Raw genomic sequence first — 20,634 nt, forward strand, 5'->3', positions numbered from 1 at the left:
CTTACGACTTGCGGCGTGGGGACGGCAGCCAGCTCCTGGCACTCCGGGGGACAGGGGTAGGCACCTTCCCCCTGGGCACCCCGCCGCTCCTCGGGGTCTTCTGGGGCAGCCAGGACCCCCCCGCGCCCCATGGCCTGCCAGGAGGACAGGGAGGGGACCGAGAGGAGGCAGAGACACCAAGAAGAGATGAAGAGCGATTGGGGGGTGGCCTGAGCCGGGCTGCAGCCAGGGAAAGGCAGATAGCGGGCAGGGGTCCCCTGGTGCCCGTGCCCCCCGCCCACTGCCCGTTCACGGGGTGTCAGCACAGGGACCCCCGTCCCCGCAGTCCCGGGAGAAAGCCAGGGCAGGGGACCCGGCCCAGAGACATGACCAGGACCCCGACACTCCTTCCCCTGGCTCTTCCCATGGAGCGGAGCGCGGGCGGCGGGCGGGGGCTGGGGGAGCAGGCACAGCTGCCCCCGAGCTGCTGCCCGTGGGCTGGCGGGGCTGGGACGAGGGACAGGAACGCCGGGGTTGGGATGGCTCCACATCCTGTTTACAAGCGCTGGCGGGAGGAGACGCGTTCCCAAGGGCACGTCCGGCAGCGGCTCCCGTGGGACCAAGCCCCGCTGCCAGCAGGCACCAATGTCCCCAAGGTCCCAAGGCAACTGCCAGACGACCCCAGCCCCAAACGAGAGGCACGCGGGGGCCGGAGAGCCCGTTACCCTGCGGGTTCCCAGCTGGGGAGTGTCCCCCAGACCGGGGCCTCGAGGCGACATCCCTCCATGGGGACACGTGTCCTCCCCTGCGCCTTGTCCCCGCTCGCTGGCGGGGCGCGCAGCGGTGCCGGCGGCAAGGCGAGATGCGCGGAACTAGCGGGCTGGAAACAAGGTCACGGCGCTGCCCGGGCCGAGCGCTCGCACGCCTGGCCCCGCTCCCGCTGCCCCCGCGGACACGGCACGGGGACTACGGGGCCAGGCTGGGGGACAGCAGGTGGCCCCATGGCAGGGGCTGCGGGACCCCCGTGCTCCCCTCTGCCCGAGCGGGTCCCAAGCGCTCGGTGGGTCTGTGTGACCGCAGCATCCTCTTCCTCCCCGCCCTTGACCTGGGGGGCCTCAGCGCCAGCCCCCAGCGCAGCCCGACCGGGGACACTCGGGGATGGGAGGTGATGCCACCACCAGTGGCGAGAGCTTCCAGCCCTGCTGCCTCTCCATCCCTCGGGGCTCCAGACCTTTGGGGCTCGCCCTCGTCTCCCACCCCCGGCGAAGCCGATAACTTCGGCAGTGCCGCGGCACCGAAGTTCGTGCCCCATCCTCGGGGGTCCTGCAGCAAGTGCGGCCCTCGGCAGGGCTGTCCCGGGGACGGAGGACCAGCTGTGGCACCTTCCCGCAGAACCGGGGTAGTCCCAGCCCCCCACCCCCTCTGCCCCCTCTCTCGCCCCACCGGGGACGGGCGCTGCCCCCGTACCTCTTGCCCAGGCTGCAGCTCGGGGCAGGTGGCCATGGCACAGCCGGCGTCGCCCGTGGCCAGCAAAAGATGCCGAGTGGCACCAGCTGCGCCGAGGGCTGGGGAGCAGCATTAGCATAACTCCACCCTGGGCAGGCTCCGCGCCGGGCGCCCGCGGCACCCAGGAGCCAGGCACGGCCCCTGCGAGGGGCACGGCAGGCGAGAGGGACCCCGGGCAGAGCCAAACCCAGCTCCTGCCCGGCTGGGCAGGATTCAAGGACCAGCTGTCATTGGCCAAGAGAGGTCCCGGGGGGACTGCAGGACCACCACCAGCACCACCAGCACCCCTGGGCTGAACGCAGAGATTGGTTACAGCCCAGGAGGACACTCAGTCCTTGGAAACACCTCTGTCCCAGGACAAAAATCCGCTCCATCCTGGGACAAAATTCCCTCCATGCCAGGATAAAATTCCTCTCCATCCCAGTGCACACCACGTCCACTCCCGCTGCCCCCTGGAGCATTCCCCAGCAGGGCTCCACAGCCTCTTTGGGGTCAGGAACCCACTTTTCCCCACACTTTTGCACCTGACACTTAAAGCTTCCCCACGTGGCTTTAAGCTGTTGCTCGAGCTGGGCCTGGCTGGGAAGGACCCAGGCCCGGCCTGGGAGAAGCAGGGACACTGCCCACCACAGGGATCTCGGGCAGAAGCTCCAGCATTCCTGCCTCCGCTTTCCCGGCTCATCCCTGGGAGGCAAAGGGTTAACAGTGCCCCAGGAGGAGCCGTGCGTGGCAGTCAGGGTTCCCCAGCTGTCACTTCGGGGTCACCAGGGATGGTGATTCACCTTGATGCGTGTCGAGATGCATCAGAGCAGCTCAGGCGCGATCCAGGGTCGCTCGGCCGCATTCCCAGCGTCCCAGCCCGCACGCCCGGCAGGAGCAGGGATTTACGGCAGCGAGAGCCCGGGGCCGTGTCGGTGCCCCCGTAAGCAGATTACACACGCGGCTGAGTGCAAGCCGGCCTCACACCCGGGCTGTCAGCGGCCCCGCAGCCCAGCTCGTCCCCGCCTGTCACTCTGCATCGCACCGGCCCCGCGCGGTGACAGCCCGAGAGATGCGGCGCGGGGGCACACGGGGGCAGCGGGCAAAGCCTGACCTAGGAAAGCCACCGGCTGCCCCTGAGCATCGTTCCACGGGTACCACATTCCCACGGGAGGTGTTTTCCCCGGCAAAGAAAGGAAACATGCCGGCGAGGTGCTGTCCCTACCGCCAGGCTGACAGAGGCGTTCCCAAGCCCTCTAAAGGTGACACCCAGAATGCCACCCGCGGCACGGCCACTGTGTCACTGTGGCTGAGTATCCCAGGCACAAACGCCGTCCCAAAGGCACGAAGGCCGCGCAGGAGAAGCCCCCAGCGAAAGGCCAGCGCTGCCAGGACCGGGCCAGCTCGCTCCCGCGGAGACAGGACCTGGGCTGTGCCTGCCCGGCCCCGCCTCCGGGTGCACGGGATGCTCCCGCCGCAGAACCAGGGTTCCCCCAGCTCTGCCATCCCACCTCTCAGCAGCATTCCAGATGGGAAACGGAGCCCCCCGGCAGCTCCAAGAGGAGTAGGGTGCCGGGCACCCCAAGGATGGGAGGCAGGCTGTGGTGTGAGTCCCTGCTCTGGGCAGGAGGGCAGCACCAGGCAGGTGATCACAGGGGTTGAGAGCCACAGCCCTTGGTGCAGCAGCTCCAGTCCCTCTCCCGCAGGGAATCCTCCAGTTTGAAGGGCCTGTGAGCGTCTGACTGGGGACCCCAGGATGGGACCGTGGCTCCCAGTGAGCCAGGACATAACAGCGAGGCCTGTCCAGGCTGGAAGCCCGGTGACATCTCAGCATGTGGGGCTGGGCACTCAAAGATCTGATCCGCTCAGAGCCGGGAGCAGGGGCCAGGGGGGACCAGTGCTTATGCTGCTCCTCCGGGCCAGCTGGGAACTGCTTTGGGGACAGAGGGATGTGGCACTGGTGGCAGGGGCACCGGCTCTGCCTCTGTGGGTCCTTCTGGAGCACCTCCAGCCCCAGCTAACCCCACGTGCACGGGCGAGGGAGCCCAGCTGCCCTCGGTCCCCAGCTGTGACTCCTGTCCCCCCCGCGATGTTTCCGAGGCTGATGTGTGCATCCCACAGCCACAGTCTGGAGCCTGTCGGGAAGGCGCTCCGTTGCGACACGCTCCGCCAGCCGCCCTCCTCTCTGGTTTCGCTGCATCCAGCTCCGGAGGAATGTGCGGGGCTGGTTCCCACGGCGGCTGCCGGGGCAGCGCGGCCGCGGCGCTCCCTACCGAGGCCACTTGTCCCGGCGGCCACAAGCCGGTGCCACGCGAGCCACGGCCGCAGCCCTCCGTCCTCACCCCCACCCTGGACACAGCCCAAGGACCCCGCGGAGACGTGGCCCGGCCGGGCGGCTTCTGGGACCTGCCACCGCCGCGGAGGAGTGAGGCAGAACGGGAGATGCAGAACAAGCTCCCGCGGGCCGGGAATGCCAGCGGCGGCTCCGGACCTGGCCGGTAAGTACAGAGCCGGCTCCATGCGTGTGACGGTCCCGGCCGAGGGCCCGGCCGGGCTGGCAGTGCCACCAGCGCCGCAGCCCGAGGACCTGCCAAGAGCTGGGAACCGATGCTCGGCACGGAGCCGCAGCAGAGCGGCTCCCGCTGCCCACGCACGGACACCCGTGGGAGGAGCGCGGGACGGGGGGACACGCAGGTGACGCTCCCGAGCGCTGCCCTCCCGGATGCCCCGGTGAGGGGCCCGTGGCCCCCCCGCCTGCCCCGGGGCTGTGCCCTCCAGGGCCGGGCAGGTGCTGCCCCGCCGCCCGTGTCCCCCCCCGCGCTCCGCTGCGGCACCGGCGGCCCCGGTCCGCTCCGCCCCCGCGCACCGTCACCTTCACGGAGGGCAGCGGGCTGCGGGAGCGGGCCCGGGCTGCGGGAGCGGGCCCGTGCCACGGTGCGGGCCGGGGCGGGGCAGCCCGGGCCGGGCCGGTCCCACGTCCGCGCCGGCCTTACCATGGCTGCGGCGCCGGGCGCCGTCCGGGAGCGGCGGCTGCCGATGGGCACGGCCGGGCCCCGCCGCGGATTAGCAGAAATAGCAGCGGCGGGGGCGGGGGCGGCCCCGGGGCGGGGCGGGCGGGGGGGCGGGCGGGGCGGCCGCTCGGCATCACCGGCAGCGGCACCGGGCACCGGCAGCGGCATCGGCAACAGCGCCCGGCACCGCTCACTGCGCACGGGTACAGGCAGCGGCACCAGCCCGCGGCGCCGGCATCGCAGCGATGTGCACCGGGCACCAGGACCGGGCACCGCACACGGGGCACTGGCACCACGCACTGGGCGCCAGCATCCAGCCTTGGCATTCGACTCTGGCAGCAATACCTGGCACCGGCGCCGGGCACTCGCTTTGGCACTGGGGCCGGGCACCGGGCAGCGGGAACTGCACTGTGCACGGGGTGGTGGCACAGGGCAGCAGCACCGAGCACAGGGCTCCAGCATCAGGGCTGGGCCACCAGCACCAGGAACAAGACACTGCAGCAGGGACGGGGCGCCAGTACCAGGGACAGGGCACAGCACCGGGTGCACGGCACGAGTACTGGGTGCTGGGCATTGGCAGGGCCCGGTGCAGGCAGTGGGTGCAAGGCTCCTGCACCAGTCAGTGGTACAGGTGAGAGGGAATGGCCCCCGTGAGAGTGAGTGACCTCCTGGCAGTGTCACCAGCACCAGGCATTGCCCTGCAGGTACGAGTACTGTGCAGGAGGCACTGGGCTGCACACCAACCACTGGCTCTTGGGAGCACTGGGCACCAGTTAGAGGGTGTTGTGTACAGGGAAAACACCCCAGCACCACACATTCCACATCACCTGCGGGGCACCAGGGACTGGAGACTGCGCTGGGCACGGGTCACCAAATCCCAGTCTCCCAGTGCTCCCTCTGCAAAATCCCAGCCTGCCTCCCCATCCCGAAGCCCTTCCCGGGGCTGCTGCTGAGCCATCCTGTCCCTGGCTGATGGGCTGGCAAAGGGACCCAGACACCCAGCTGTGCCCCTCTCCCCATCCCCACCCCCGTGCCACCTCAGGGATGGCAGCGCCTTCCCGGGATGCCCCCGAGCCCATGTGAATGGCAGTGGCACGTGGCTGTGTCCCCGTGTCCCTGAGGACAGGGAGGATGCTGGCACCGCGGGCGGGGTTGCCCGGGGCGCTCGTGTTCCGGCCATGAAAGGGGCCGGGGGAGCCTTGGCCGCGGTGGCTGCTCCCCGTGGAGAGCAGCTGGCAGAGCTCGGCCGTCCCCAAATTTCAGTCTCCCGGCCCTGCTGCTCTTCAGGACTGTCCTTGTCCCACTTCAAACTCGCTCCAAGCCAGGGAGCTGGGGAGGTAACATGCATTCCCAGCACATCCGTTTTATGGGTTTCTCCTCACTTGCCTCAGTTTCCCTGCCCATGAAAAAAGCCAGTGGTGATTCCCCAGGAGGAGAAGAGGGACTCAGCCCCAGTCAGGCTCTGACCAAAGCTGTGTAACTCCACAGGGACTATCTCACCTTGTCCCCAACCTTGTCACTGCCTGGAATCTCTTTCCCTCGGATGTTATAGATCCAGGCTATGTCCAGATGGCTCTACATTCCCTTTATTCCCATAAATAACCACCACAGGCTCAACACAGCCTCAGAGAGCACCGGTGGCCACCTCGACCCTGTATTTGGAGATTCCAGGCAGGGATCCCGTTCTCCTGGTACCTCATCTTGGCTGGCTGGGGGCTCTGGGCAGGGGGCAGGTAGGGGCAGGCAGGGGCAGGCAGGTGAGGATGGCTGTTTACATCCCTAATCCCCGCAGCCAGCGCTTTCCTTCAGGATTACCGGGGATTAGGGGCTCGGGGGCTTCAGGAGCTCAGCCTGGGCTCTCCCTGCCCTTCAAGGAGCAGCGCTGAGCCCCGCGGGGGCGGGAGGGCACTGTCGGGGTGAGCCGGGCGTTCTCAGGCCGGCACTGCCGGGATGAGCTCGGTGTTCTCGACCTGGCCAGGGGGCACAGCCCGGAGCAGCCGCCCGCTTGCCACCGCCTCGCCCCGGTAGCCCAGTGCCCGTCGAGGCCGGGGAGCTGCGACCTGGGCTTTACACGGAGCATTAAAAGCTGAAGGGATCAGCTGCGGAGCGGGAGGGGACACAGGGGCTGCACGTTCCTGTCTGGGAGATGACACCAAGGGGAGCGATGGTGACGCCCAGGGAGGGTGGCACAGCTGGAGAGGTCCCCGAGGTCCCCGAGGCACCCCGGGGTGCCTCGGGCCGACAGCAGCAGCGATCCTCGGTCCCGGCCCGGCTGGGAAGTCTCCGCTCGCTACCGGGGCCCGGAGCTCTATAATTACCATGGGAGGCTGAGTTATTTTGGGAAGCGGCTTTGCTGCTGCCAAAGCTTTTATTTCTCCAAACCAAAACAAGATGGAAAGAGCCCAGCCCAGGATGCTGCATCCGGCGGGCGTGGGGAGTTTAACCTCCTCGCTGCCTGCCCCGGGGCTGCCGGCTCCCCCTGCCCACCCCGGCATCACCCGGCACCGAGACAGCGCCTGGGGCTTGGGCTGCCCGGGGGGCTCTAAGGAGGGGCGGGGGGGGGGAAGATTTGGGATCACGGAGACCACAGGGTGTCAGCCAGGCATGGGATGGGGCTGGGGTCAGTCCTGTCCTCGTCTGTTGGCAGGTCCAGGGGCCACGTTCGGATGCTTCCCTGCATCTGCCGTGAGAACCTCTATTCCTCTATTTTTAGCTCTTTCTCTTGCAAAGGGTCCCGTCTGGGGGCCTTCCCAGCGCGGTGGCTGGGCCCAGGAATGCCATGTGCAGGGAGTGGAGCACCTCACTGCAGTGACACATCCCAAGGGACAAAGCCCCAAGGGTCCATCCCCAAAGCCACCAAGCACAGGCAGAAGTTCTGCTCTCACCTCTCCAAAGCAGCCAAACAGACTCCAAGCTGGGAATAAACTCATTTTTCGCACTGTGGAAAGGATGAGCCACATCAGGCACCCTACAGTGCTTCCCAAGATCTGCTCCAGCACAGGGATGAGGTGGGTTGAGGGGTCTGTGCTCAGAGTGGACCCTAAAAACCTGGGGTGTAGCTCCTGCCTTTTGGCCTCTTTCCCTTGGTCTGAGCCCAGAAGGGCCGCCCATGCCTGGGCTGCTCCCTTTGCTTGAGTCTAATAGGGCAGCTAATAGCCCCCAAATCCACAGTCTGGGGTCCCCCAAACCCAAACCCCACATGTCAGGGTCCCACAGCTCCCCAGACCCACACACCAGGGTGTCCCCATCCTTGGGCTGTCTCTGCAGGGAGCTCCTGCTCAGAGCAGGGGGGCCTGGGGGTTCTAAGGGTCCACATTCCCCAAGTTCAGGCAGTGCCAGCCCCTTGGAGGGATTTGGACATGGGATGTGCTCTAAAGAACGGTGTCACAGCCATGCAAACCCACTAGCCCACATGGTCCCACCCAAGCCCAACCCACACAAGGCCCCCTTCCCTCCTTGGACTGAACTTTCCCACAGCTCATCACGTGTCACCAGCTCCCAAATACCTCCCAAAGGACTTCTCAGTCGATGTTGCCCATCCCTGACCCTGCCTGGGGACCTGGTGGCACTGGGGAATCCAGGAGCACCCATCACTTACCGCCCCTCTGGACCCCCAGTGCAAAGGGGCTGGGCTGGAGCTGGGGGAGAACGGCAGTGGGACTGAGGAGGAGCCATTTTTCCCACCAGAAGCAGCTGAGGCTTTCAGGTACCCCCAGCTGTCCCCTCCTAGATGCCTGTGTCCCCACAGGACACAGGGATGGGCCCCAGTGCCCCCAGCTGGCAGAGAGGGGCAGGATGGCAGAACCGTGTTCCCAGGGCTGTGTTTATAATGCCACGTTTATGTAGACCTTACAAAAACTGCTGGCAAATGAGATGGGAACTGTTTCCCATGGGATTTTCTTGCCTGGATTTGGCCAGCCTCACCTGTCAGGGACCAGAGGACACTGGAGGGGGGACAGGAGCTGCAGTAACAACCTTTCTTCCCATCCCCATACCTCACAGCCTACCCCAGCTACAGGGGAAATTGAGGCAGACAGACAGGTACTGACCCCCCACCACTGGCCTCAGAGCTCCACCAGGCTTTTGGGCATCTGGATGCTCCCCAAGGAGCCACCAGGTCACGGTGACACGTGTGACCCAAGGAGGTGGCTCCTACCCCAGCCCAGGTTGCAGAGGGGAGGTGTGACAGTGACACCAAATCATGGAGAGAGGGCTCAGGCTGCTCCAGAGCCACACAAAGGCCCTGTTCCTGAGCCAGGGGAGGGATCCTGTACCCAGTGCACAGAGGTGGCTCTAGGGACAGGGTCAGCCGTGACAGACACCCTGCAGAGCCACGTGCCAGATGCAGGATGGGAGATCAGAAGGGTGGAGGATAGGAATGATCCCAGAATGTCTCTAGTCCAGCCTCTGGCTGAGGTGGAAAGGGCTCCAGAGGATCCCAGAGCCATTGCCTGCTCACCACTGGAAAATCCTCATGTGGGGGTGAGTCTGCTGTGGCCAGGGATGGGGATGAGACCCCATGTCCCCACGGAGCTGGACACCCCAGCTGGACCCCTGTGACCCTCCTCCAGCGCCACACATCCCTATGGAGCTGGGTGCCTTGGTGGGATCCCAGGAATCCTTCTCCATCTCCACACATTCCTGCGCAGTTAGGTGTCCTGACTGGTCCCCAGCACCACTTCTTGCACGTCTCAAGCCTCTGCCCATTACCCCTGTCACAAGATGTCCCCCAGAAGGGTCCCCACAGCACCAGTGCCCACGTTGCCAGGATTCCTTGAGAACCTGCCCTTCCTCCTCTCCCCTGGAGGCCCAAACTTCCCCACGAAGAAGGTGACAAACCTAGAGCTGATGGTTCATGGCTGGAGCTCTCAGCTGTGTCCTTGCCAGAGCCACTGGTGCCTTTGGCCACCCCCTTGGTGGGGACACCTGGCTCCCCACATGCCACCATTCCAAACTGGGGTCAGGTGTGGGCAGGACCCTACCAGAGACATCCCTGGGGGGGCACAGAGCAGGACCTGGGAGGAGACAGTGGATGCAGTGGCAGCTCTTGGTGGCCTGTGACATGGTCTGGGTGGCCCTGACCCTCTTGGGAAGGGATGGCTGGAGGGGACAGCCAGGTGCTGGTGATGGGATGAGCCCCTCCCATGGGCACTGGGTCAGGCTGGACAGGGGCTGGATTTGGGCACAGGGTGTTGCACACCCCTGGAGGGAACTTTTGGGTGACAGTGACAGCATGGGGCCACTGCAGCTGTGCCAGAGCCACCTCCCTGCCTGGTGAGGGGTGTCCCAGCTGGTGGCTTGAGGAGTTGCTGGTCACAGGGGTGACTGAGTGGCCACTTGGTGTTGTGGCCAGCTGCAGGCTCTTGCCCCGAGGGCCACCAGCAAGTGTCCCAGTGGGTGTGATGTCCCTGATACCACCAGGCATCCCTGCACCCAGCTGGGGGGGTCCCACGGGTTTGGGGGTTCCTACTGCAGGGCTGGGGGTCTCCTGTGGCAGCAGGGGACTGGGGATAGTGGTGTTTCCCAGGTGTGATGGCCACAGTGGGTCCCTCACCCCAGCATTGCCAGGGAGTGACAGTGTCCTGCTCCCAGAGCAAAGAATCAGCACAGTGGGGCGTCACTGGGGGCAGTGTGGTGTCACCAAGGGCTGCATGACAGCCTGTGACACCAGGTAGGGTGTTAGTCCCTATCCCTCACTGGGGTACTAGGGAACAGGCAGTCAGGATTCACTCCAGGAGGGGGGACAGTGCCACTGTCACTACATCCCCCCCCATGTCCCTCCAGAGCAATAAACCATGAGGTTTCCTGGTGGGGGTTCCAGCCTGGATCCTGGGACCCCTTTGGGCTCCTTCTCCAGCTGCAGCATCACTGGGGACATCCTTGGGGACATCCCCCAAGTCCCACCCCTTCCCTGTCACTCCCCCTCAGCTCTTTGGGTTCCAGGCCTTCTCCAGCTTCCAAAGCTCGCCCTCCCTAAGGATGGAGCTCCCCCACCTTAGTTTGGTTCAGAGAGGTGTTGAGGACAAGGGAGGGCCATGGGCTACTCCAGCATGAGCCACCTCACTCTTCCCTGGGGCTGGTTTTACACCAAAGGCAAATCAGCTCCATGGCATTGATGGTCACACAGCCCTGTCAGCTGCCTGTCACCACCCTGGCATGACAGTGGCCATGGTGACCAGGCCAGCAAGGGGACACAGCACTTGGGGCCCTGGTGACATAAGCAGGGATGGCACCAGTCCCAGGGCTGGGGGTACCCACAGTAGGGTGGGGACAGCATAAAGGGTGACAACAGTACTGCCCCCATGGGGGTGAGCGAGCTGGTGGGTGCCACCACAGCCAGTGCCACAGCCCCACCCCGGGCACAGGGACCGTACCCTCCTGCCTCAGTTTCCGCAGGAGCTCCCAGCCCCCCCGGGGGAGGCGAGCGATTGCCAACAGGCTGGGCAGCGAGCGGGGAAGGATTTATTGACTCACGGCTCGGGGTACATCACAGTTTGAGCTCCCTTCCCGCCTCCGCAGAGGACGTCACCTTGGACTTCCCGGGCAAAAGTGCACGGAGAGGCTTCACAGTTTGATCCCTTCGGGAAAGCAGAACCGAGGCAGTGACAAATGGCAAACGCTACGTTGTATGAAAAAATAATACAAACTCTTCTCTTTAAATATCTTACAGAAAAATGAACCTGAATAAAGAGCATGAAAAGCACCGCGTGGCGCAACCCCCTGCCCTCCAGGGCAGGGGGACCGAGATGAGCCGCAGCCCCGCGTCCCTCTGGAGTCCCCGGCGCCGCGCCCGGGGCTGCGTGCTCAGGGCTCAGCACGGGCAGCGGAGGCGCGGGGGCGGCAGGGACCGCTACGTGCCTGTCCCCACGCCGCGGCGGTGTCCCCCGTGACACCTCGCTCGGCCGGGGGTGCCGGCAGCCCCCCAAGCCCGGGGTGCCAGCGGGAGCAGCCTCAGGGGCCGGCCGAGGGCGTTGCTACGAGGGTGCCCTGGGGGGCCGCGGGGTCCCTCCTGTGTCGAAGTGCAAGTTCACGGAAAGCCAAGGCACCGCCGCAAGGCCGCGGCTCTGTCCGGGGGAGCCCGGGGGCTCGGGCGGGGCAGCCCCGCTGTGCAAAGGGGAGGTGAGCCAGGGTGGGGGACACGGGGACGGGGTCGCTCCCCGCGGTGCGGCCGGCCAGGCTGGTCCTGGGGGTCAGAGCTACGGCGTGGGGGGTGCCCAGGGCCATGCGGCCCCGGGGAGAGCCGGCTCCCCGGGGTGGGCAGCAGGGTGGGGGCGCGTCCAGGGGCCCGGGGATCCAGCCCCGGGGTGAGACAGCCCCAGGAGCGGCTGGTGGCGTGCGCAGCTCCTCCTCCCGTGGCTGCAGAGCGGTGCGGGCGGGGGCTCTACCGCGGGGCCGCGGGCAGCCCCCCCTCCCGCCGGTGCATCTCCCCGAAGGCTCGGTCCAGCTGCTCCAGCTGGGAGCTCAGCGGCAAGTGGATCTCCAGGTGCATGCGCAGCGTCTCTAGCCACTGCTCCAGCTTGGTGAAGGACGGCCTGAGTGATGAGAGGGACAGGTGGCAGCTCCGCTGGCTCTGTCCCCGCCCAGTCCCCTGCCCCAGGGACCCCTGGGGGTCTCCACCACCCACCGCTTCTCGGGGTCCAGGTCGCAGCAGCAGACGGCGATGGGGAAGAAGCTGGGGGGGCAGGCGGGGGGGCAGTAGCGCTCCAGGAAGCCCCGGACGTTGAGGCCGAAGTCGGTGGTGCGGGGCAGGTAATCGGGGTCAGCACTCACCCGGCCGATGATCTGGGGGCAGCACCCAGGGGGGACCTCAACCCCAAACAGGGACCTCTAAGCCCCAAGGGGGAGATGTCCAAGCCCCAGGAGGGAGCTCAAACACAACAAAGAAACCCCAACCACAAGGGGGAGACCCCAACAGGGAGACCCTTAACCAAAGGAGAGAGGTCATAACTGTAAGGGAGGTCTCCCAAGTCTAAGAGAGGGAACTCAAGCACAATGAGGAAGGACCTCAATCCCAAAAGGGAGACCCCAACCCCAAGGGGGAGAACCTTACCCTGGAGGGGAACCCAAACACAATGAGGACTCCAAGCCCAAGGGGGACCCCAAGCCCAAGGGAAAAGGCTCCAATCCTAAGGTGGAGACTCTAAGAGTTTCTAAACATCCCAACCCCAAAGGAGATAGCCCAGCCTTGAGAAGTGACCCCAAACAGCACGAGGACCCCAGTGCCCATGGCAGACCCCAGCCCCAGGGGCACTTGCCTCGCATAGGACGATGCCGAAGGAGAAGATGTCCACTTTCTCATCATAGCTCCTCCCTGCAGACACAGGGTCAGGCCACGTCACACGTCCTGTCCCAGCCCCACCAAGTGTCCCCTGCCTGGGGACAGAGGCCTGGCTGGCCACATTCCCCTCACCATTGATCATCTCAGGGGCCATCCAGTAGGGGTTCCCCACCACCGTGTAGCGTTTCTTGCGGTCCGGTTTCTTCAGGTTCTTGAGATGTTCGGGCTGGTTCTTCTCATCCACCATCAGCCGTGCCAGCCCGAAGTCAGCCACCACCACACTCTTGTTCTGGGGGGACAGGGAGGGGTGAGGCCTGGGGGAGCCACGCGGGGACTGAGAGCCCCAGCTAGGCTGGGGGAGGGCAGCACCAAAGTAGGACTCACCTCCCGCACGAGGCAGTTGTGAGAGTTGAGGTCGCGGTGGATGATGTTCATGGAGTGGAGGTAGGCCTGTGGGAAGGGTGGGCTGAGAGCAGGGGCACCCCCATGCCATGGTCCCCCCACTCACCAGTGCCCGTCCCACCCACCCATCCCATGGTGGCACCCACCATGCCAGCAGCGATGTCCTTGGCAAAGCTGACCCGCTGGCTCCAGGGATAGTGGCTGTCCTGGGGGGCAGGAGGGGGAGTTTGCCAAGAAATGGAAAAGGAAGAGGGGTCCCCCAGCCACACTGGGGCTGTGGGATGGTGGGGGACCAACCCTCCTCCCCCAGTGCCCACCATGCTCTTGATGAGGCTCCTTAAGGTGCCCCCTTTGATGTACTCTGTGATGAAGTTCAGCCTCTTCTCCTTGTAGAGCACCCCGATGAACTTGAGCACGTTGGGGTGCTCCAGGCAGCGCATCACCTTCACCTGCAGGAGACCCCCCAGCCCCATGTTCGAGACACCCCAAGGCTTTTGCACCCTCTGACAGAGCTGCTGCTCGCAGGCTCAGTGGGCAGGGCTGCACCCATGGGGCTTGGTTGCCCCTGTCCAGGTGTTGTGCCCAGGTGGGGCTAGGATCAGACAGACCCATCTCTTCTGTCCCTGGGGGGATTAAGGACAGGGGACCCTCACCTCTTTGAGGAAGGTCCTCTGGGTCTCCTCATCAAAGCGAATCAGCTCCTTCATGACCATCACCTCGCCTGTCTCCCGATGTGTCACCTGGCCGGGAGTGCAGGGACTCAGCCACCCCCCCTCCACGCTGGGGAGCCGAGACCCCCACGCTCGTGCCCCCTGCCCACCTTGATGGCCTGGCCGAAGCAGCCCTTGCCCAGCACCTCTCCGTGGATGAGGTCCGAGGGGCGGAAGATGCGGTGGGCGCGGGACACGACGCGCAGGGACTCGGAGCGCCCGATGTCCTTGCGCTGGGACGCGGGAGAGCCCACCGAGCCCGAGCCCGGGGACTTGTCCGTGCTGCAGCTCCTCCTGCGGGATGGATGGGCAGAGGTCAGTGTGTGGGGGGCACGCAGCAGGGGCGGGGGCAGGGGGTGGCCTTACGTGACAGCGCGCTGGCGCATGGCAGCGGGGTCTCCACAGGGCATGGGAGCTGGCGAGCGCAGGGGGCTGCACAGGGTGGGCAGGGGGCTGCCTGCCAGCCCTGGCTCCTGGCCCAGGGGCTCGTGGGGGTCATGCTCGATAGTTAGCTGCAGCAGGCGGCTCGTCTCCTGGATCAGCAGGTCGATCTGCAGAGGGAAATGGCGATGGGATGGGTTTGGCGACATGGTGGAAGTGGGGCTGGCTGGGGTGTGACAGGGGGACCGTACCTCGTCCAGGGGGACGTGGCCGATAGGGGTCCCGTTGATCTCCAGGATGCGATCACCAACATGGATGGAGTTCTTCATGTCAGGGCTGATGCAGTCTGGGTCTACCCTGTGGGGACGGTGGGGCCAGACCCCCAACTGTCACCATCAGGGGGGTGTACTAGGACACTCCCAATGGGTGTGTCAGGTCCCACTGTAACCTCCTGGACAGGGACATGCTGGCACAGTCTCCACAAGTCACCCCAACCACACAGGGACATACACGGTACCCAGAACCCACTCTGGCATATAAGATAATGCCAGCATGGCCAGGCTTACACCAGCACAGCCTCCTGCAGTTGGGGACACATCACCACGGTCCCTACAGGCCACCCCTGGACAATGCGGACTACCCAGCACCACCCCTCCCCTCCCACCCTAAAAGGTGTCCCTGGGATGGATCCCAGGGGTAGAAGGGGCACGGGATGCCCCAGCCCTGGGGAGGGGACAGTTGCAGAGGGGACAAGGACGCACTCTCGGACGCGCACGGTGCACGGGTGCTCAGCGCCACAGCCCTGGTCGATGGAGACGGAGAAGCCGCGCTTGCCGTCGGAGCAGGCGGGGATGGACACGAGGGTGACGGTGTGAGGGATGCGGGAGGCCGGGGAGTCCGGCAGGATCTGTTCGATCACCGGTGTCACCACCATCTGGTAGTAGCAATGGCCGCTGTGGGGAGCAGAGCAGGAGGGTGGGTGGGGGTGCCGGGGACGCGTCCCCCCAGTCTCCCCAGAGCAGACGTACCAGTAGAGCTTGGAGCGCTCCACAAGCGCGTACGTGTCGCCATCCCCGATGAAGGCACGGCAGTTGAGGCAGCTGAAGCACTCAGGGTGATACTTCTGCTCCCCAGCCACCTGCAGGCAATGCCATCAGCCCTGGGACCCCCTGTCCAGGCACTGAGGGGCCTGGGAGCACCCACAGGTGCCCTGGGGCCACGGGTAGGGCAGGCTGAGCTATGGGATGGTAGGGACAGAAGCGCCACCAAGCTGGGGGTGGCTGCAGAAACAACTCCCACCACCCTGAGCCTCTCCCCCGCATTCCCCAACTCCAGCAAGGCCCTCCAGGGTCCCCTAAAACATAGAGGACACCCTTGACACACCCAGTGGTGCTGGGGGTCTGCACCCCTTCCCCACCTCCCCAGGAGCTGAGCCATAGCACAAGGCTCCATGTCCTACCCCTGGGGACCCCGTGGTGCTCACCATGACCAGCCCCTTGGTGATCTGCTCAGAGCAGCCGTGGCACAGCTCCCCGAAGCGTGCCCAGTAATCCTTCTTGCAGTACAGGCGCCCATCCTTCTCGTAGTACTGGTGCGACAGGGAGGCCCCGCACTCGCAACACCTGGGCAGGGACAGGGACACCCTTGTCACCTGGTCCCTGCTGTCACCCCGGGGCATAGCCAATGCTTGCCCTCTCCACAGCTCTCCGGGCAAGCTGCTTCCCTCACTTCCTATGTAGCTGCAGGGCCACTGCATCAATGTGTCACCATCCCTAGGGTGACAGCAGGTGATTCCAGGGGTGTGACAGTGCAGGCTGGGGCTGCAGGGACACGTGGGGACACTGGGGTGGACAAGGAAGGGGACGTGGGGCAGGGAGAGGCATGAGGAAGGAAGCACAGGCCAGCCCTGCATGGATGTGCCAGCCTGGACAAAGACACACAGAGGGATGTACCAGACTGGTGACAGACGTGCCAGCCTGGCACAGGCTCACAGAGGGATGAAGACTGGTCACAAGTGTGGCAGTCTGGTCACGGACAGAGTGACATCCCACGCTGGTGACAGACACACAGAAAGGCATGTCTCTCTATCCATGATTAGGGTGGCATGCCAGTTTGGTCACAGACATACAGAGGGAAGTCCAACCCTGGTCATGGGTCTGTCACCCTGCTCACAGATGTGACAGCCCAGTCAGGGGTACACAGAGGAACATATCCCCCTAATCATGGACACATGGACAGAGGAATGTCCCACCCTGGTCACAGACACACACAGGGATGTGCCAGCCTGGTGAGGGACGCGCCAGCCTGGTCACGGATACACAGAGAGATGCGCCAGACTTGCCACGGACATGACACCGTGGTGACAGACTTGCCAGTCTGCATGTGTCTCTGGCACAGACACAGAGAGAGATGTCCCAGCCTGGCCACAGATGTGCCAGCCTGGCACAGGCACACAGAGAGATGCCCCAGCCTGGTCACGGACACACACAGGGACATGCAAGCCTGGTCACGGATACACAGAGAAACGTCCCACCCTGGTGACAGATATGCTAGCCTGATCAGGGACAGAGGGACATGCCCCCTTGGTCACAAACTCCCTACCCTGGCACAGACAGCCAGAGGGACACACCAGCCTGGCCAGGGACATGCCATGCCAGCCTTGGGACAATCTGCAAGGGGCACAGGGGGTGGGGGAGCTGCTGTGGGGGTGCAGGGGGTGACAACAGCAGGGTGTGCTCGGGGCTGCACAGGGGCCTGTCATTTTTGGGATACAGCAGCAAGGGTGCACATCAGACTGTGCAGGAGGGGACAGGGGTAGCAGAGAGAATTTGTGTGGGGGTGTGGGAGTGGCTAGGGGTGCAGAAGGGGAGCCATAGAGGATTTTCTATAGGGGAGTGCTGAATGCATGCAAGGGATGCTGTGGGAGGGGTGCAGGGGGCTGCAAGGCAGGGGATTCTCTTGGGGAAGGGGTTGAAGGGGTGCAGGGGAAGCTGCAGAGGATTTCCTGTAGGGGTTTGCAGTGCCGGGGTGCTGTAGGGCGCAGGGTTGCTGCAGGACACTCTGCAGGGGATGCCGGGGTTGCCCGGGGACTGTCGCAGTGTCCCACCCCCGCCCCCGGCCACGCAGGTGGAATACCAACCAGCGGTGACGTCACGGCATGGAGTTTCCCCACCCCATGACGTCACCGCAAGAGGACTCCCCCTCCGATGGCGCAGCAGAAACCTCCCCTGGGCTCGGGGCGGGGGCGGCGAGGAGGAGGAGGGAGAGGAAGAGGGGGAGGAGGAGCAGCAGGGGAACAAGGAGAGGGAAAAGGAGGGGGAAACGCAGGACAAGGGGAAGGGGAGGGGGAGAAGAGGAGCAAGAAGAGGAGGAAGGTTTTCAGCAAGCCTAGCGCTGCCGGAAGCCGCTCATCCGGGGGGGACCGTATCCAGCTGCAGCCCCGCAGTGGCTTTGCCCCGGCTGACGGCCCAGAGGGGTAGCCGACCATGGGGGACACAGGCTGAGCCCCTCGGAGCTCCCTGCGGAGCCCGTCCTGACCCCGCTCCCACTTCAATCCCACTCCCACTCACTTGGCTCCAGCGCTCAGGACGCGGCTCTTGCTCAGCACAGCCGCCAGCATCCTCCTCCACCGACAGGGACACACCCCGGGGACAACTCCGGGCACCCCCAGCCCCGCAGAGAACCCTGTCAGGTCCCGGGCACCCCTGTGCCCCGCGACCCGGGCCCTTTCTCCTTCTCTTTCTCGGGGCTCCAACAGCTGGAGCTGCCGGGAGGGCTCGAGTGAAAGAGGAAACTGGGAGGGAGGGGGGCGGGTGACATCAGCCACACGCGCCCTGTCACCCGGCAGGAGGGGACAGCGAGGGACAGGCAGCAGAACCCTCTGCCAGGCCTGGCCTCGGCTGGAGCACCTCCATGGGTGCCAGGAGCCACAGCCATGCTCCAGAGAGTGACGCTGTGACGGCCGCACGCATGTCCCTGCCATGGCTGGAACGGGAGGTTGCACCGTCCCTGTCCCTGCAGAGCATCCCACTATCCCTGATGCCATCCCAGTGTCCCTAAGGCCATCCATTCCAGTGTCCATGACATCACCCATCCCGATGCCCCCGATGCCATGCTGGTGTCCCCAGCGCCACCCACCCCAGCATCCCCGCCGTCCCTGGCGTGTCCCACCTGAAGCAGTCGGCGTGCCAGTCAGCCTTCAGTGCCTGCAAGTATTGCCCATCGTAGATGCCCTGCCTGCAGCTCGCACACACCGGCAGGTCGGTCCCTGCAGGCGGGGGAACACGAGGGGACAGCGCTGGCACCCCAGCAGCCGGCCCCGGCCACCCACAACAGCAGCCGGGATGAAATCCCTCTGCCCGGGGGGGAATTCCATCCCCCACCATTGATCCCCCAGTGGGTCAAGGTCGTGGCACCCACGGCTCCAGGGCTGGCGACAGGGCAGGGGTGGGATGGGGGCACAGAGCGCAGGGAGGGTGAAGAGGGGCAGGAGGGGTGCACCAAGGGATCCAGGGAGGATGGCGGGGTGTGGGATGGGTGGTGGCTGCATGGGGGGACAGCAGGATGAGTGCTGGGGGTCCCGGGGGACAGAGGGGTGCAGGGTGGGGGATGAATGGGGCACACTCAGAGGGATGCAGAGTGGGTACTGAGGTATGCACAGCGCAATGGGGGCACACAGAGGGTGCAGAGTGGGTGATGGAGGATGCAGAAGGACACATAGGGATGCTGGATGGGTGCTGGGGGATGAATGGGGGGACAGGGGGGGATGCCGGAGGCACGCTGGGGTATGAATGGGGGGACAGACAGGGATGCTGGAGGCACACTGGGGGATGAATGGGGGGACAGAGGGGGATGCTGGAGGCACACTGGGGGATGAATGGGGGGACAGAGGGGGATGTTGGAGGCATGCTGGGGGACGCAGGAGAGCACAGAGGGGTGCAAAGGGGGCTAGGTCATGCACAGTGCATGGGGGGACCTGTGTCATGCACAGAGGGGTGCAGGGTGGGGGATGAATGGGGGACACACAGAGGAGTGCAGGGTGGCTGCAGAGGTCCTGGGGGTGCAAGTTCTTGGGGTGTGTGGGGAGGTATGAGGGGCCCAGTGAGTGCAGAGGGGAACGCACAGCAGAGATCTGGGGCTGGAGGGGATGGGAGGTGCAGGAGGGGCACACAGAGTGTGCAGGGGGAGATGGGGAGGTGCAGGAGGGGATGCAGGCTGGACAGGGGTGCAGCAGGAGATGTGGGGTGCTGGAAGGGTGTAAGCAGGGATGCAGGCTGGGTGCACAGTTCTTGACAAGGAGGATGGGGGAGATTTGAGGGTGCAGGGGGGAATGCAGTTGGGTGGCAGTACAAGGAAGGATGGGGGCATGGAGGCTGAACTAGGGGAACAGGGAAGATCTGGGCGTGCAGAGGGGATGCAGGGTGAACAGGGGCTGCACGGGGACATTTGGGGTGTGAGGAGGATGCAGGCTGGATGGGGTGCAGGAGGATGCAGGCCAGGGGAGCGATGGAGGGTGGAGTGCAGTGGAGAATGCAGTGGGTGCTGTGAGCTGGATGAGTGAGAGGTGCAGGGGGTGATTAGCGGGTGTGAGAGGCATGCAGGGTAGCTGGGGAGCACAGGGGACGTGTGGGGGGCACGGGGGATGTAAGGTGCGGGACGGGCATTTCAGAGGGGGATGTAGGAGTGGAGGGTGATGCAGGGGGGCTGTGGGGAAGGTGCAGGCTGGATGAGGGGACAAGGAATGTCGGGGTGCAAGGGGAACGCAGACCAGAGAGGGATGCAGTGAGGGATGCAGGGGGGGATGCGGGCACACGGGGACATTTGGGATGCAGGGGTGATGCGGGCTCGGTGGGGAGTGCGGGGGGCGTGCTGTGGGTGCAAGGGTGCGGGATGGAGATGCCGAGGAGGATGCAGGGGCGCGAGGACAGTGGGGAGGCTGGGGGCTGCGGGCAGGATGCGGGCAGGATGCGGGGGGCCGCAGGCCGGCAGGAGCGGGGCTGGGGGGTCCCGGGGCCCGAGCGGCGGCGGAAGCGCTGAGTCAGCCGGGGGGCTCGGGGGGTCACGCACCTTCCTCCTCTCCCATAGGCTCGTCCCTCCAGGTGCAGCACAGCAGCATCAACCTCATGCAGGCGCGCTGCCGGCGCCGCGCCGCGCCGGGCCTGTGGCGGAGGCGGTGGCGGTCCCCGCGCGGGCGCAGCCCCGGTCGGGCCCCCCCGGCCCTGCCGCTGCGGCTCCGGGCGGCACCGCGGCGCCTGCAGCGCGCCTGCGCGGCCCGGGGGCGGGGCGGGCCGCGGGAGCACGGGGCGGGGCCTGGGCGCGAGGGGCGGGGCGGCCCCGGCCAGTGGGTGTGGCTGGTGGGCGTGGTCGGCAGGAGGTGCAGATGAACGGT

At 65.6% G+C, this 20,634-nt stretch overlaps 1 protein-coding gene across 2 annotated transcripts; it reads right to left on the minus strand.

Moving 5' to 3' along the window:
• Positions 1-10,921: 10,921 nt before the first annotated feature.
• LIMK1 (LIM domain kinase 1) lies at positions 10,922-20,423 on the minus strand. 2 transcript variants are annotated; one of them, XM_084218859.1, is made up of 16 exons: positions 20,313-20,423; positions 18,417-18,513; positions 15,730-15,868; positions 15,275-15,384; positions 15,008-15,199; positions 14,498-14,603; positions 14,232-14,416; positions 13,976-14,159; positions 13,809-13,895; positions 13,473-13,604; positions 13,302-13,361; positions 13,138-13,203; positions 12,886-13,042; positions 12,731-12,786; positions 12,100-12,257; positions 10,922-12,007 (listed from the first exon to the last, which is right to left on the minus strand). In XM_084218859.1, the coding sequence occupies exons 1-16, from the start codon at positions 20,368-20,370 to the stop codon at positions 11,857-11,859; spliced, it is 1,938 nt and encodes a 645-aa protein (XP_084074985.1). In that variant the 5' UTR covers positions 20,371-20,423; the 3' UTR covers positions 10,922-11,856. The 2 variants fall into 2 exon arrangements, with proteins under 2 accessions (XP_084074985.1, XP_084074986.1); XM_084218860.1 differs by lacking the exons at positions 18,417-18,513; positions 20,313-20,423 and adding an exon at positions 17,816-17,980.
• Between the last annotated feature and the right edge of the window lie 211 nt (positions 20,424-20,634).

This window comes from Fringilla coelebs (assembly GCF_963513975.1).
Source record: "Fringilla coelebs genome assembly, chromosome: 20".
Lineage (NCBI taxonomy): Eukaryota > Metazoa > Chordata > Aves > Passeriformes > Fringillidae > Fringilla > Fringilla coelebs.

Excerpts from the sequence above, each read along its gene's own strand:
- LIMK1 (XM_084218859.1), bottom strand. The coding sequence starts at position 20,370 with ATGAGGTTGATGCTGCTGTGCTGCACCTGGAGGGACGAGCCTATGGGA. Across the intron at positions 15,385-15,729 it reads TCACCAAGGGGCTGGTCATG|GTGGCTGGGGAGCAGAAGTA; the intron begins GTGAGCACCACG and ends CATTGCCTGCAG. Across the intron at positions 13,605-13,808 it reads AGAGGACCTTCCTCAAAGAG|GTGAAGGTGATGCGCTGCCT; the intron begins GTGAGGGTCCCC and ends GGTCTCCTGCAG.